The following is a 17,195-nucleotide window of genomic DNA, read 5'->3' on the forward strand; positions in this document are numbered from 1 at the left end:
AGCTTTCATTTTGAGATAATGGTACATTCACAGAGAAACATAACAGTAGTGCAGAGAAGTCCCTCTCTCCCGTCCTCCCGCTCCCCCTGTGGGGCATCTTCCATAAGCACAGTCCCGGTTGAGTGTGGTGACATGCAACACGTGCAGCTGTAGTCTCACGTCCTGTCACCATGGTGCATGCGCAGGGAACCGTTGCCTCCATCCCAACTCGGGATTCTTCCATTCACACGGAGGCGTCCCTTGTGCTGCCTCTTCAGGCACATGTCCTCCCACTGCCTCGGCTCTCTGCTCTCTGTGGTGTTGCTTTCCCAAGCAGGTTATGTAGTCTTGTAGTTATGCAGCTTATAGTCTCCTGGAGCAGCTTTTATCGCTGGGCATTTGTCTCTGATCTCTCCCATCATTCCATGTGCAAATAACCTGATCACACTTACTGTCCAGTGAGATCTCACAGGGATGCAGCACACTTTGCCTGCCATTCCCGCTGAGGCACGTTAGGACTGTCTGGCAGTTTGGGTGGTTAGAAATAGACATCAGTGTGTCTGTTACAGGAAGTACTGTGTTCAGGATTTGGGGAAAACCTAAGTTCTCATCTCTGTGAGATAAATGCCCGGGAGTACAACGATGGATTGTATGATATGTGTACATTCCATTTTTACAAAACTGAGACCGGTTGCCCAGAGTGGCTATGTCTCTTCACATTTCTACCAGCAATGTGTGGAGAGATCCATTTTCTCTCCATCCTCTCCCACGTTTGGAGTTGTCATTATCTCTGTTCAACTGTGAAAATAACGCATCATATGAAATTCACCATCTTAAGTGTAAGTCCATAGTTCAGTGGGGTTTCCATCATTCACCTTGTTGTGCAAGCAGCTTCGAAACCTTCTCATCTTGTAAATCGAAAACTCTACACCCATTAAATGAAAACCCTGTCCCCTTTCCCCCAAGCATGGGTGACCACCATTCTACACTTGTTGCTGTGAAAGGTACTACTTGAGATTCCCCGTATAAGTGGACTCATGCAGTATTTGTCCCTTTGTGACTGGGTGATTGCAGTCGGCTTAATATCCACACTGTAACACAGGCTGGGATTGCTTTCCATGTTAAGGCTGCTCCGTTGTATGTATGTACCGCATGTGGTTTCTTCATTCATCCATCTACGGACACAAGTTTCCCACTCCTTGGCTGTTATGCATTGTGCTGCTATGACGCCATTGTGCAAACATCTCTTCAAGTGCTGCTTTCAGTTCCTCCAAAATGACCTAAAAGTGAAGTTGTTGAATCATATGGTAGTTCCCGTTTTAATTTGGGGGGAATGATTACACTCTCCCATGGTGGTTTTAACATGTCATGGTCCCTCAGTTTATGGCCTCAGTGCACAGCCAACACTCTCCGACCAGGGAGGCTCCTCCTCCAAAGGCGCCAGGTCCCAACACAAGATGCCCTTGCTGAGTAAGAGCGTTGGGTCGCTGCACATAAACCGGGGTTTTAGATACACGGAAGGCATAAGAACAGGCGTTAATCCAACCATAAAACAAAGCCTGCATCCTGGTTCATTTAGGGAGACTGCACCCTTAATTATCTCATTTTTACTAAGTTTCCCTTGTTATAAAGTGTAAAGGGGCTCCATTGCATAATCACAGTATCCTGGTTTTCTTCTTCAAGATCTCCACAGAGAAGCAACTCTGGCTGTGACAACATCGCGATATTATGAAATCAGCATTTGAGCTCTAGCGATTCTAAGAGAGAAGGTACCAGGGAATCAGGAAGCAGAATGTTTAAAAGCACGTTTTGAGGAAGGTCAGCAGGGACTCAGAGACCACCCCATCAGGGCCCATCACATTAAAGGTAAAGACTGAGTCCACGCCACGGGGCTCACGTGATCAGTGAAGGGCACTGCCCCCCTGACCTGTACTTCCTGTCCTCTCTCCTTTGCCCTGATGGGGGCATGCCTGTCCAGATTTGGGGGCATTAGCCCTTTGTCCATCTAGGGAGGGCAGGAAGGTGGAGCAAGGAGAAGGGGGACCAACTGCTTGGGAAGCAGTTGTTGAGTCTCTGTGGAATCCATATGACTTTCTGCCATGTTTGGGGTTTCCAGCTGCATCCTTGCAGGGGCAGCAGGGCCACTCCTGGTCTTGGGCAGATGAGGCCCCTTTCTAGCCAGCCTTCATCTCCTCAGCCCTCCCCATACTCCTCCCACTGTGGGTAGGACTTCATGACATGGATTTGGAAACAGGGTCCTCCCTGTTTTGAGGTTTGCCACAGCTAGAGCAGCCTGGTTCCAAGGCAGCTCAGGACTCAGGCAAACCGACTCCATTTTTGTCCTCCACTCTCTCATTTCCTCCAACACGTTACATAAGACATTAAATACTTAGACGCTTGTTGTGGTTTCTGGAGAATCTAGAGTCACTAATGTATTACAGTGTTTTCAATGTCCATTATGTACACTAGCCTGTTAACAAAAATAAAAGCACTTCCTGTTCCACATTCCTAGGCCTAGAAGTGATCAGTTTTCGATCCTGAGTCAGGGCCCAGAGATGCCAAGGCCCCATGGGCTGAAGGCCCCCAGCAGGTGTGCACTCAGCCCAGCCTCTCTGACCGGGCCATGTCCCCTCCACAGTTCTTAACGTCACCCTGACAGACATATGAGTCTGTGCATGAGTGGGGTGGCCCCTCTGGGTGGGCAGACATTCCTGAATATAATACTTCAGATGTTATGTGGAGGGGACACTTCTTGGACCAAGTCCTTGGTCCAGAAATTGTAGGGTCTTCATGTGGCCTGAAGCATCTGTGCAGGGACTGGGAGAGGACCACAGGCGGAAATTGAGAATCAATTTCCAAGGAGACTCCTCCCCAGCACTCCTGACCATCCTATGGGTCCTTTCGTCCCTTCCTCAGGGAGGCAGTCACTGGGAGCCTGGCCCGCACTACCAGGCACAACAAGGAGCCCGGATATCGGAGAATGAGACTTGGTCTGAGAAATTTACAGAAGCTCTCGAAATACTAATTCAAATTCCATCTGGCGTGAAGATATGTCAAATGCCATGAGGGAAGCCAGATACCAAAGAGCAAATACCCCATGACAGCATTTATAGGAAATGTCCAGAACAGGCAAACTCAGAGCCTGAAGGCAGATGGGCAGCTGGCAGGGGGCGGGATGGAAGACTGCTAACGAGCAAGGGGTTCCATCTGAGGAGGTGAAAAAGTCCTGGAACTAGGCAGGGTGATGGTTACACAACATGGTGAATGTACTTGAAGCCACTGGTTGGCACTCGTTAAAATGTTTAAGATAGTAAAATTTATGTTCAGTGCAATTTACCACAGTGAAAAAAACCCCGGCATGACACTTCTCGGAAGGGGCGTGGGTACCCCAGGACCAAGCTCACTGGAAGTTGTTCCAGGCAGTGGAGTCGGAAGTCACTGTGGAATTAGAAAGATCTGTAGAGGGGAGTTAGGATGCTCACTCCAATGTTGTGAGTATTGTACCTATTTTAAGTGAAAATATCAACATCTATCAATTTGCTAAAATGCTGGGGCCCATCCGGTCTTCTTCTGTTCTATTGCGTAACACACGCCCACGGGGGACTGTGGGACAATCACAGCCCAGACCTGGAAGTTTTCTCCCATGTTCGACACTAACACCTCATCAGAAGCAAGTTTTTTTCCCAAGCGGACTCCATTGACTAAAGCACTCAGCACAGTTTTCTTAGAAACTGTGCTGTCGGCTCACTACAAATACAAGAAGAGCTGACATTAAAGGTTCTGGGCACTTTTTGGTAATGATTCTTGGTTAGCACACAGGTCCCATGGCAAGAGCAAACCTGAGTGGGGGGCACCCTGAGACCTACAGACCGCGGGGGCTGGGGCTCTGCAGAGGGACCAAAAACACCAGCTGACAGGGGAGCAGAGTTCACTGGTTGCAGGTCAGTTGAGAGTCCTCTAGGGGAATAACATCTTTCTTATTTGTGAAAGCTTTACACTCCTGTTCTCAGAATCATCCCAACGGATTGTTGTATTTGACCCTCAGGCACCCTGGGACCAGGTACCACTATTGCCATTGTCCTCTGAGTGAGGCTGTGTGGCAAGAGGCTTGCTCCATGCTCCTTGCCACCCCCTCACAAGTCCTGGCCCTTTGCCCCACCCCACTCAGTGGCTCATTGAAGACCCTGCATGGGATCCTGCTGGCCAAGGCCAGGGCAAGCCTGCTGGGACAGGGTTGCCTGCTGAGCAGGCTCCAGAGCCTTGGGGAATGGTGCTGAACTATTGAGCCCCACCCCTGCCCCTTGGCCCAGTGGTTGTCTCCAGAAACTGGGTCTCAGCTCATGGGGGAATCCCTGAGGCTCCGGCTCAAGCCAGCTTCCCTCAGGTCCGCCTCTCTCAGCGTCATACATGGAGCCACAAAGTTGGACCTTGTGACTGCTCTGTTTGGGTTGCTACCAATCTTAGTGCGTGTTCCGTCCCTGTTTTGCAGGGATGTGGACGATTTTGCCTTACACTTGAAGGAATGGGGTGCTGGAAGATGTGCCTCACCTGGAAGGACTTGGGGTAGATCGTTTGTCAAATCTGCATGAGCTCCTTGAAAGCAGAGCCCTGGGGAGGCGTGTGGAGCAGGAAGGGGGGCCTGCACCCGGGCCCAGTACAATCTTTTCAGGGCTTCTGCCACCAGGTTTTAGCAACGTGGTGTTGCTGACAGGTTGATGGGAACCTGCTTGGTCTGCCCTTTGATTTGGATGATGGCTGACAACCTCAGGCCTGAGCGGGGCAGAGCCACCACTCACTAAGCGTGTGGTCCTCACCTGAGAAATGCTGAGTCACCCCAGCTCAGTAGCTACAGATTTCAATTCTGGGGCACAGAGAGCTGGGGAAGCGGTGTGGTCAGGGTGGGAGGCGCCTCTGTTAGTGGGATTCCCTGGGAGGTGGGTTCTCCAGGTGAAGACTGCACCTGCCCAAAGTGCCCAGCCCGGGAAACCTGCTGACCTCCCAGACTGCTCCTCACTCCATCCTGCCCCTGTCCCTGGACCCCTGTTCATGGCTGCCACCCACCCCCTGTTCTTTGTGATCACCAGAGTTTGAAACCTTTCAGGTCCTTCCATTGATGCTGTGTGTGTGTGTGTTTGAACACGTCTGTGCAAAGATGAGTGCTGTGGTGTATTCTGACAAACGTCCGTTCAGGAATTCACTGCAGCACGAGAGAACTGGGTGAATCTGGCTCGATTCTCCTACCCTCTGGCAGCAAGATCAGGCCTGGGAACTGGGGCAGGTCACCTTTGGGCTCACAGGCCACGCCCCTTTGTTCCAGTCATTCACTTTCTCTACAGGAAGTGTCTCTTCTCCCTCAAGGCTGAAAAAACTGTCACATGGTTTGTTTTTCTACACTCTAAGTTTTTTGTTAAATTGACTTGTTTCTTTTGTCATGGAGCATTTGAGTGGGATGAACGCAACTTTTCACAGAATGTGAGGGACTGGATTTTGGAAGTGTGTCTTTATCCACCATGATGCTAAACTCTCCTTAGCCACTGTCCCCCTGCCCCTCTCACCCAGCACTCCATAAAAACACTCACAAACCAGGGACAAGGGAACTTTCTCAAAGTGATCAAGGGCATCTTCAGAACACCCACAGCTAATATCCACTCGGAAAGAATGGGTGCTTCTCCCAAGGTCAGAGAGCAGCCAGGAATGTCCAGTCTTGCCCTTCCTCTCAGCGCCATACCAGAGGTGCTAAGTGGAGCGATAGGGCAAGAAAGGTCAATGAAGGAGGACAGATTGCAAAGGGAGCAGAAAAACTCCCTACTGATGGATGACATGATCTATACATAGAAAATCTTAAGGAAACAGCTACAAATAATTGGAACTAATAAATAAGTTTGGCATGGTTGCAGAAAAAAAAATACATTGCAAAAAATCAATTGTATTTGTCTATATTTGTACTCTGAAATGTATCGTCCACCAAAAAATATTTGTGTCGAATCTCTAACCATCCGCCTGCCAGGTAGAGAGGTCTCAGCAGGAATAGAACTCTGCTGGGGCCTTGATCTCAGACTGTGCAGCCTCCACAACTGGGAGAAAATACGTTTCCATTTTTTAAGCCACCCGTCGGTCTACTGTATTTTGTTATAACAGCTCGAGCTGCCTAACACAACGTGTATAAAAGAATTAGGAAGTAAATTTAAGAAAGCAAATTTATTAAAGCTAACATCAAAGAGAATAAAATACTGAGGAATGTTTTCTAAAGAACCATAAAAGTTACACTCCCAAAACCACAACCATTGAGAGACCTGAGAGATGCAGCTGGGTGGAGAGACACCTGTGTTCGCATGTCAGGCTGCTTACCATTGCTGGATGGGGACATGCCCCCACATGACGGGCAGGCTCAATAGGACCGCTCCTGGAATCCCAAAATGCTTCTATGTACAAAGTGGCAACCCGATTCTAAAATGTATATGAAATTGCAAGAGACTTAGAATGGCCCAAAGAAATCATGAAGAAGAAGAATGAGGTAGAAAGAATCTACTTCTTAACACAAAGAGTATGGTGCTGTCCCACGCCTCATCTGCAGGCTCGATTTCCACATCTCAGTTACCCATGGCCACCCTGGTGGAAAAGAATACATGGAAAATTCCAGAAATAAACAACTTACAAGTTTTCAATTGCATGCCGTTCTTCATAACATGACGGAATCTTGTGCTGGTCCACTCTGTCCCTCCTGGGTCAAGTGTAGCTGCGCTGTCTACTCCACCTGCACCTGAGTCCCTCAGGAGCCGTCCGATGGGCAGATGGACTGCAGCACGGCACAGCTGTGTCCCCCTGGCCCTTCCGGAAGCCGAACGCTATGTGACAAAGCCTGCCCCTCATGCCGTCTCATCCCACAGGCCCTGCACCTCCTCACGTCATCACGTAAGGAAGGGGGAGCACAGCACAACGAGATATTTGGAGATAAAGAGAAACCACATTCACAGAACTTTTACTGCAGTAATTACTGTAATTGTTCTATTATATTCTCAGTTATTGTTGTTGACCTCTTATTGTGCCTAGTCATCAGTTAAAGTTTACCATAGGTGTGTATGTATAGGGAAGAACAGGATGTATAGGGTGTCGTACTAGGCATGGTTTCAGGTCTTGGAACACATTCCCTGTGGGCCTTATGTTTGCCACCTGTGAAGCAGAACAACAGGAGGAAAAAAGCATCCAAAAAATAAGGATACTGTAAACCGCCTCTGGGAAACTAAGAGACCCAATATTCGCATCATACGTGTACCAGAAGGAGAAGAGAAAGAGCAAGAAATTGGGAATCTATTTGAAAAAAACAGTGAAAGAAATCTTCCCTAATTTGGTGAAGGAAATGGACATGCAAGTCCAGGAAGCACAGAGAGTCCCACCTATGATGGATGCACAGAGGCCCACTCCAAGACACATCATAATTAAAAGGCCAAAGGTTAAGGGTAAAGAGGGACTCTGAAAAGCAAGAGAAAAGAAGTTAGTTACCAGCAGGTTGTCAGATGAGTGGGGGAGGGGGGAGAACAGGTAAAGAGATGAGGAGATTAACAAGTACAAATAGGTAGTTAGAGAATAGCCATGGGGATGTAAAATACAATATAGGAAATGGAGTAGCCAAAGAACTTACATGCATAACCCATGGACATGAACAATGGTGGGCGAATTGCTGGATGGTGTGGGGGGTGCTGGAAGGAGGGAGGCAAAGGAGAGAAAGTTGGTATAACTGTAATAGCATAATCAATAAGATATAATTAAAACTATAAAATCCACCAGTGGGATGACTGTTGAAATTGAGTACAGCCAGAGGATTAGAGGACAGTCCAATATCAAGGTGAGCATCCTGGCTTTTATGGATGCCCTGTGATTATGCAGGGAAAACACCTTGTTTGTGGAAAATACACACTAAAACATTCAGAGATGAAGAGGTGTCAGGAAAGCAATTTTCTCACAAACCTATGTCTGCATTTTCTCTGGGATTGTTTCAAAAGTATAAGAAAAATTGACTTTATAGCTTCCCACTGAGAAAAGACCAGGCCTATCGGGTTTCACTTGGTTAATTCTATCAAGAACTTAGGGAATGGTTAAAGTCAGTACCGTGCAAACTCTTTGAGGAAATAGAGGAGGGAATACTTCCCAAACCATTTTATGAGCTCAGCATCACTCCTACTAGACAAGGATGTGGAAGCATAGCAACCCACAGACCAGGGTCCCTCATGGACTCGGGTGCAAAAATCCTCAACAAAATATTAGCAAATCGAAGCAGCAACATGTAATAGAATAGTAGGTCGCCAGTGTCTTGTGATGTGACCTTGGCATTTTACTTAACTGCTCTGAACCCCTCTCTGGTCTTACACCCTTCCTGAGGACAGGGCCTGGGACGTCGTTGATGACAATTCCTACACCCCCTTCTCAGTGGGTGGGGGCATGGGGGTTGGACCAGCAAGAGAACTTCAGCCCACCAGGCACGGCCATTGGATGAAACTGAGGGAATGTGACCTGACTGACAACAATCAGTGTGTGTCTTCCCCGGACTTGAATCTGGAGCAGACACAGCTGGTGACCAAAGGCAGAGATGACAGACCACGTTGGTGGCACCCGCAGGTCCCAAATCAGACTCGTCCCTGTCCTTCAGGGTGCTAGCTCTCCCTTCAATAGAGTGAGGAGGGCCGCTCAACGATTCAGCCAGTCCCCACTTGCTTTGGAATAAGAAGTGGCTTCTGTCTCTTGCAATGAGCTCTTCTAACTGACATCTGAGGCTCATAAACCGAGTTAGGAGAGAAGATACATGGAATGGGTGAGAAGGCAGCACACTGAGGTGCTGTCCTCTGACAATCAGGAGTGGGTGTTGCACCCTGGGGGCAATGATGCCCTCAAGGTGGGCAGTGGAGGCAGTGGCATTTACAGGAACAGCAGGTGAAACTTTCCAGTTTTCTGATGTCTGTCTGATCACATGGCATTCCTTTCCTGTCCCCAAAACAAAGGAGTGAGGACAGACTCTGTGTATGAGTGACTGGATTCTGGATGTTGCACTGGGACAGTTTCAAGGCTCCCCCCTCTCTGCCTTGGGTGCCCCGAGTCTGGGTGGGCTGGTGAGAAGGCTCAGTGCTCCCTCCTTTGGTGCAGGGGAGATTCAGACCAAAAACGCCCGGCCCTCAGCAGGAACGCTCCTCCTGGCCCACCCCAACCACATCAGAAGGCCAGGCTGGTCTCCATTCTCTGCCCTCCACAGCCATTTTGGAGACTGCTTGGTCTTTACATCCACTGAAGGCATCACAGGAAGGTTTGGGGAATGAATGGGGTTTAGGAAGATGTTCCTTCAGCACCCCATGCTGTGGAGATGGTCAGGGTGACTCCACATGGGACTGATGGAGCTGAATGTGTGAGGGACCTTCCAAAAGGTTGTGTGGGACCCAGGGGTGAGGCCCAAAAGAGACCGCCCCTGGTGGAGGGGGAGGGTTGGTTTGTCTATGGTCCAACCTCTGCCAGCTCAAAAGGGGTTATTCGAGTCAAGGAAGAACTTCCAAATCCCGTTTTCCCCTGGGCTCTGTGTTTGTTGGACTCCCTGCCTTAAATGTCAAACAAAGCTTCGTTTTGTTCGGACACTTGTGTGTTGTGGAGTTTCTGTAGGAGGCTGTAGGAGGCTGAGCCAGAAGGTTGAGCCAGGAGGCTGGCCCTCAGGTTCTCAGGACATCTTACCCCACAGGGACCTGTCCAGGACAATGTTCCCGGCCCTCATGATAATCATGGTACAGATCACATTTGGCCAGTGTGTGGATCCTGAGGGCGGGACTGGCTTGCATCGAGGCATCACTCCACATGTTTGCACCTCCCCAGCAGGCATGGTGGCTGTGTGACTCCATGGGATGAAGGGGCAGCATGGTCGAGTCCACCCAAGTCCTTGGGCCATTAAGAAGGCTACTATAAAAAAAAAAAAAGAATAAGGCTAGTATAAAAAGTGAGAAAATTACAAGTGCTGGCAAGGATGTGGAGAATGGGGACCCCTGTGCAGTGTAGATGGGATTGTTAAAAGGGAAAACCACTATGGAAAACAGTATGACCATTAAAAATAGAACTACCATATGATTCAGCAACTTCACTTCTAGGTATAATTCAAAGGAATGAGAGCAGGTTGGGAAGAGATATGTATTTGCACGCCCAAGTTCATTGCCACACAACCAAGAAGTAGAAGACATGCAAGTGTTGAGGATGGATGAATGAAGAAACCACATGTGGTACATACATACAATGGAGCAGCCTTAACATGGAAAGCAATCCCAGCCCGTGTTACAGTGTGGACATTAAGCCGAGTGCAATCACCCAGTCACAAAGAGACAAATGCTGCATGAGTCCACTTACATGGGGAATCTCAAGTAGTACCGTTCATAGAAACAGAGTGCAGAGTGGTGGTCACCCATGCTTGGGGAAAGGGGGACAGGGTTTTCATTTAATGGGTGTAGAGTTTTCGATTTACAAGATGAGAAGTTTTCAAAGCTGCTTGTACAACAAGGTGAATGTTGGAAACCCCACTGAACTATGGACTTACACTTAAGATGGTGAATTTCATGTGATGTGTTATTTTCACAGTTGAACAGAGATAATGACAACTCCAAACATGGGAGAGGAAGGAGACAAACTGGATCTCTCCACACATTGCTGGTGGAAATGTGAAGAGACATAGCCACTCTGGGTAACAGGTCTCAGTTTTGTAAAAATGGAATGTTCACATATAATACAATCCACCGTTGTACTCCCGGGCACTTATCTCACAGAGATGAGAACTTAGGTTTTCCCCAAATCCTGAACACAGTACTTCCTGTAACAGACACACCGATGTTTATTTCTAACCACCCAAACTGCCAGATAGCCCTAACGTGCCTCAGCGGGAATGGCAGGCAAAGTGTGCTGCATCCCTGCGGGATCTCACTGGACAGTAAGAGTGATCGGGCTACTGACACATGGGACGATGGGAGAGATCAGAGACAAATGCCCAGCAATAAAAGCTGATCCCAGAGACCATACGCTGTGTAAGTATATGACTACATAACGTGTATGGGAAAGCAAAACCTCAGAGACAGAGCAGAGAGCTGTGGCAGTGGGTGGCAGTGCGCAGGAAGAGGCAGCACGAGGGAACCTCCGTGTGGATGGAAGAGTCCCGAGTCTGGGTGGAGGCAGCGGTCACATGCGTGTGCACCATGGTGACAGGACGTGAGACTACAGCTGCACGTGTTGCATGTCACCACACTCAACGGGGACTGTGCTTATGGAAGATGCCCCACAGGGGGAGTGGGAGCACGGGTGAGTCGGGCTTCTCTGCACTATGGTTAAAGTTTCCCTGTGAATGTACCAGTATTTCAAAATGAAAGCTTGCATTTTAAAAAACGGTAATTATTCCTGTGTTTAACGCTATTGAAGTGACATCATTGAATATGTATTGGGAATTCAAGTAAAACTTCAGCTTTGGTCACAGAAGGAGACAATGCAATATGCCTGTTTTGTGTGAATGTCTCAGAAACTTTGCAATTCAGCCTTGGGCAGCCTGTCAGCATCCAGCTCTGGGCTGCTGCCCTGTGGCCAGTTTCACACTGGAAATTGTCACTGTTAGTGGGGAGCACAAACTTCTGATGAGCTTCCCATCAGGGCTCTGGGACCCTCAGGAATAATTTAGCACTTAGTTCAACCCAGAGGCCATGTGTTGGCTCAGGAGGACATTGCACAGGTGTACTTGATGATCCTAATAACTTAACAGGGGACACATTGCACCTGGGACAGCAGCTCAGGTGCCTGTGGACATGCCAGGCTGAGTCCCTGTACACAGGCAATTTCCAGCTTGGATAACAAAGTGGCTGGTGCCCAGAGGGAGATGAAGTCACTCAGCCCCTCCTCATAACCCCGATTCCTGCCATTGCTGTTCAGCACAGCTGAGAGCCACCCACCTGCACGGGGCCTGCGGAGACCAGCTGTGGTAAGGATGCTGCTGTGACTGGCGGCTCAGGGTAGCAAGGAGATAGTAAGTGTTTTCCAGAATTTCTGCCGTGTTATTCTCATCTTTCCAAATGTGAACTCAGTCTTATAGCCGTGTTCCCCTCTGTTTCAGCTTTCTTCTTTGTGTTCAGTTCTTATGTACAACCAGGCTTTTTATAAATACCAGCTTTAAGAATTTCTTGTTCATTTGGTCTTTTCTTTTTTACTGATTAATTTCCCATTTTTTAAAGTTTCCTCCTTTTTAAGTATCTTCTTTGTCTTCATGGTTATTCTCATTTTTCTTCCTTACATGGATTTCAAAGAGTCTCCCAACATAGACTGAGACATTTTTTGTTAGTTTATTATGTCCCTCACACATACTGGACTAGAGACTGCGATGCAGTAGGAGTTGGTTCCCTGGTCTGCCCTGGGCGCTCTCTCTGACCAGCCCTCTGTGGCCCTTCACCACCTAAGGGCTCGTCCCAACGCTCAGCTGTGTCCAGTCCTTGCTTCTCTTTTTGGGTTGCACATTCTGTTTGGTTTTTATTCACCTGTTTTCTGGGCCTAATTTAAATACTTGACAGTGTTTTACTTCTTTAAGTACACGTACCCCTTTTCCTTACCAATAATTATGTCGTTTTCTACATTGTTCTATTTTTCTGCTTCTGTGACATGTATCTGTCCTTCATCCTGCTAGTTACTGTCTCTCAGGCTTTTGCTACTGTATGATATATTCAGAAGAATAATTGTTCTTTTTCCTTCCTCATTTACTTTTTTTAATACTTCTGTGTAGTATCTTTTCACCCTGGCTGGTGTGGTTTAGTGGATTAGGCACTGGCCTGCAAACCAAAGGGTCACCGGTTTGATTCCTAGTCAGGGCACATGCCTGGGTTTCAGGCCAGGTCCCCAAGAAGTGGAGCATGAGAGGCAACCACACATTGATGTTTCTCTCCATCTCTTTCTCCCTCCCTTCCCCTCTCTAAAATAAATAAAAAAAATTTAAAGTCTACTATATTTCAGGCTAAATTCTCTTGCATCCCCTAATCCATTCTGCATACCTGAATTTGAAGTTATGTTTCTGGCAAATAACTTTCTTCTGCTTAGCGCTTGATATTACATTTCCTTTACATTTATATATCCCTGCAACCTGACAAACTATTTCTCAGTCTTAATTGCTATCAGTGTTTACGTTCATAGTCAATTATTTGTCTCTAGGACGTGCGGTCCTGGCCTGGAAGATCTCAGAGAGACTGACGCACCATGATTTCCGGTGACGCCCTGTTTGGGGCCTTCCTCACCATGCAAACTGGTGTTGGTTTCCTGGGGAACTCCTTGCTCTTTGCTTTATACATGTACGCCCTCACTGTCCCCCGTAAGAAGAAGCCCGCTGATGGGATCCTTGCCCACTTAACTTTGGCTAACGCCCTGACCCTCGTGTTCAGAGGGCTTCCAAATATAATTAATGCCTTTGGGATGAGGCCTGAGATAGGCGACGCCGGGTGTAAAACAGTGCTCTACATTCAGAGAGTTACGCGGAGTATTTCTCTGTACACCACCTCCCTCCAGAGCACGTTCCAGGCGGTGACCATTGCTGCCAGTGGCTGTAAATGCGTCTGGCTCAAGAACAAAATCTCTTTGCTCCTTCAACCCTCCTTATTTCTCTGCTGGATCATCAACATGGTCGTCTATTCTGTGATTATCTTAAAAACTGTGGCCAACAGGAATACCACTGATGTGACATCTGGGTACTACAGTCCTTTTTGTAAGGTGAGTAGCTATGATCACCGGGTAGCAGTGACATTTCTCAGTACAGTGTGCATTCAGGATTTCCTCTTTCTCTCCCTGATGGCCTGCAATAGCATCTACATGGTAATTGTCCTTTACAGGCACCACAAGAAAGCCCAACACATCCGCAGCAGCGTCTGCTCTTCACGAGTCTCTCCTGAACACAGAGCTACGCATGTCATTCTCCTGCTGGTTTGCACTTTTATCTTCTTTTACTTGACCAACAGCTTTCTTACTGCTTATTCACAATTTGGAAATAAGAGGACTTGGCAACTGGAGAACGTTAATAACTTTATTTCTTCATGTTACCCAACCATCTGTCCTTTCATACTGATTAAAAATGAGAATAGAGTTTCCGGACTGAATTTCATCAATAAGAGGACCAGAACTTTTTCTTCTTAAAGTAAATTAAATGACCCAATGAACACTCCTCAGCATTGGTCTTCACGATAAGATTCATTGATACGGGCCCAGAGTCAGGTGCTTATCATGGTTTAAGGGATATATTTAGTCCCCACTGTGCTAACAGGGAGTAAAATCAATGCAGTGTCAATTTATGAAACATTTTAGACATTAAATGTAGTGTTTAGAGTGGAAGACTATTATATATTGTTTAACCTTTAAAGCGATAACATATGTAATGTATGGTGTTTTGTAATATAGGAAACATTTTACAATCTTAAAATTGTAAAAAATTTTTTCTCTCTTTGATTTGATTTTTAAGTGCATTTTATTGATTATACTATTACAGCTGTCCCATTACTCCTCTTCTTTATTCCCCTGGGCACTGCACACCTCGTCCCACCAGCATTGCCCCCCTTAGTTCATGCCCATGGGTCGTACATGTAAGTTCTTTGGCTTCTCCACCTCCTATACTACTCTTACCCTCCCCCTGTCTATTTTGCACATACCATTTATGCTTCTTATTCCCTCCACCTCTTCCTCCATTCTCCCCACCTCCCTCCCCGCTGATAACCCTCCATGTGATCTCCATTTCTTCCATTCTGTTCCTAGTTCTAGTTGTTTATTTAGTTTTTGGTTTTGTTTATTTTATGTTCAGGTGTTGACAGTTGTGAGTTTGTTGTCATTTTACTGTTCACAGTTTGAGCTTTTTCTTAGATAAGTCCCTTTAACATTTCATGTAATAAGGGCTTGGTGATGATGAACTCCTTTAATTTGACCTTATCTGGGAAGCACTTTATCTGCCCTTCCATTCTAAATGATAACTTCACTGGATAGAGTCATCTTGGGTGTAGATCCTTGCCTTTCATGACTTGGAATACTTCTTTCCAGCCTCTTCTTGCCTGCAAGGTTTCTTTTGAGAAATCCGCTGATCGTCTTATGGGAACTGCTTTGTAGGTAACTGTGTCCTTTTCTCTTGCTGCTTCTAAGATCCTCTCCTCTTTAATCTTGGGTAAGGTAATTTTGATGTGCCTTGGTGTGTGCTTCCTTGAGTTGCACTTCTTGGGGACTCTCTGAGCTTCCTGGACTTCCTGGAAGTCTGTTTCCTTTGCCAGATTGGGGAAGTTCTCCTTCATTATTTGTTCAAATAAGTTTTCAAATTCTTGCTCTTCCTCTTCTCTTCTGGCATCTGTATGATTGGAATGTTGGAATGTTTAAAGTTGTTCTGGAGGTTCCTCAGCCTCTCCTCAGTGTTTTGAACTCTTGTTTCTTCATTCTGTTCTGGTTGAATGTTTATTTCTTGCTTCTGCTCCAAATCCTTGATTGGAGTTCTGGTGTCCTTCCCTTCACTGTTGTTTCCCTGTATATGCTCCTTTCTTTCCCTTTCTCTAGCCTTCATTTCCTCCTTCATCTTGTGACTGAACTCAATCATGTCTGTGAGCATCCTGATTACCAGTGTTTTGAACTCTGCCTCTGACAGGTTGGCTTTCTCTTCCTCACTTAGTTCTATTTTGGGGACTTTGATCTGTTTCCATTTGGGCCATATTGTTTTGTCTCAGTGGGCCTGTTAGGTAGTAAGGGATGGAGCTTTAGGTGTTTGCCAGGGGTGAGGGGTTGAAAAGGTACAATGCCTCTTGCTCAGCTCGGTGCCGGCTTTCAGTCACCTCCCCCGCTACCCACAAGAAAATTGGGCCCTTCTGGTGTTGATTCCTGCGTAGGTGATGGGTGTGTGTACATTCTAGGGCCCTATGGGTCTCTCCAAGGGAACCTCCTGTGAGGCTGGGAAGTTCTCCCACCACCACAACCCCCACAGCTTTTAACAGCCAGAGGTGTTTGAAGCTTTATCCCCCTGTACTGGAACCCTGGGTTGCCTGGTTTGTCCTGCTCCTGTTTTTATTCCTGGCATATCCACTGGCAAATGTGGGAAATCCAGTCCTCCAGCCACCACCTGCCCACCCCAGTCCACTGTGGCCTTGCAGTGAGTGCTCTGAACTCTGGGTGCCCAGTCACCCCCGACCCCCATATCAGTCTGGATGAATGTTTCTTCTTCAAGTCCTTGGTTGTAGGACTTGCATACAGTTCTATTTTCTGGCAGTCCTGGTTACTTTTGTTTTTAAATTGTTGTTGTCCTTGTTTTGGTTGCACGTGGAGGCAAAGTGTGTCTACCCAAGCCTCCATCTTGGCTGGAAGGACTTTATATATTCAATCTAAAGAACAAAATAAACAAAACAGAAACATCGAATACCAACTGTAATTAAAAACTCAAATATTATTAACCCCCACCCCTGACTCTGTGAGGGCGATTATCCCTTTGATGACAAAGAGAGTAAGTGTTTTAAACAACTGGAAATTAACTCTTCCCACCTCCCCCGGCTCCCTCCTTCAGGAAAGCAGCTGATGCCATGTATGAGAAACTCAGGGCCAAGGGTGTGGGTTTCGTCCCTCCCGCCTCTCCCCTCTCGTCCCTCTCTCCTGTCTCTCCTCTGCCTCCTCCTTTCTCTCTCTTTTCTTTCTCCTCTCTCTTTACTCTCTGCACTCTGGGCTCTCTGAGGTAGTGACTTCTCTCTTTCCTGTTTTCCTCTTTTTCTACTCTCTTCTCTTTTTCTCTCAGTCTATCCTCTCTCTTCTCTAACTTTTCTTTCCTCTCATTTCTCTCTCTGTTCTCTTTTATCTCTCTCCTCTCTCCTTTTTCTTCTCTCTTTCTTTCCTGTCTTTCTCATCTCTTTTATCTTATTCCCTCTCTCTACTCCCTCTTTCCTCTCACTTTTATTTCTCATCTTTATTTTTCTTTCTCCTTTTATATCTACTCTCTCTTTTCTCTGTTGGTATTCTGAAGGCAGATGTACACTCAGGAAATCCAAGCTCAGTCAACTACCTGGGGAACCTGAGGCAAGTTATTTTAACACAGGAAAAGTTACCATGTTTTAAAATGCAAGCTTTCATTTTGAGATAATGGTACATTCACAGGGAAACATAACAGTAGTTCACAGAAGCCCCACTCACCCGTCCTCCCGCTCCCCCTGTGGGGCATGTTCCATAAGCACAGTCCCGGTTGA

The 17,195-nt window shown here is 47.0% G+C and overlaps 1 protein-coding gene across 2 annotated transcripts; it reads left to right on the top strand.

Annotated features, from left to right (window-relative positions):
* The first annotated feature begins 11,853 nt into the window (after positions 1–11,853).
* LOC128780166 (vomeronasal type-1 receptor 1-like) lies at positions 11,854–16,843 on the top strand. 2 transcript variants are annotated; one of them, XM_053917980.1, is made up of 2 exons: positions 11,854–11,953; positions 13,168–16,843. In XM_053917980.1, exon 2 carries the CDS (start codon positions 13,213–13,215, stop codon positions 14,137–14,139), a length of 927 nt encoding a protein of 308 aa, XP_053773955.1. In that variant the 5' UTR covers positions 11,854–11,953; positions 13,168–13,212; the 3' UTR covers positions 14,140–16,843. The 2 variants fall into 2 exon arrangements, with proteins under 2 accessions (XP_053773955.1, XP_053773958.1); XM_053917983.1 differs by having other exon boundaries at positions 11,891–11,998.
* Positions 16,844–17,195: the final 352 nt, after the last annotated feature.

The sequence above is a fragment of the Desmodus rotundus genome, chromosome 2, assembly GCF_022682495.2.
Source record: "Desmodus rotundus isolate HL8 chromosome 2, HLdesRot8A.1, whole genome shotgun sequence".
NCBI classification, from domain to species: domain Eukaryota; kingdom Metazoa; phylum Chordata; class Mammalia; order Chiroptera; family Phyllostomidae; genus Desmodus; species Desmodus rotundus.

Coding starts and splice junctions, on each gene's coding strand:
- LOC128780166 (XM_053917980.1), top strand. CDS start 13,213: ATGATTTCCGGTGACGCCCTGTTTGGGGCCTTCCTCACCATGCAAACT.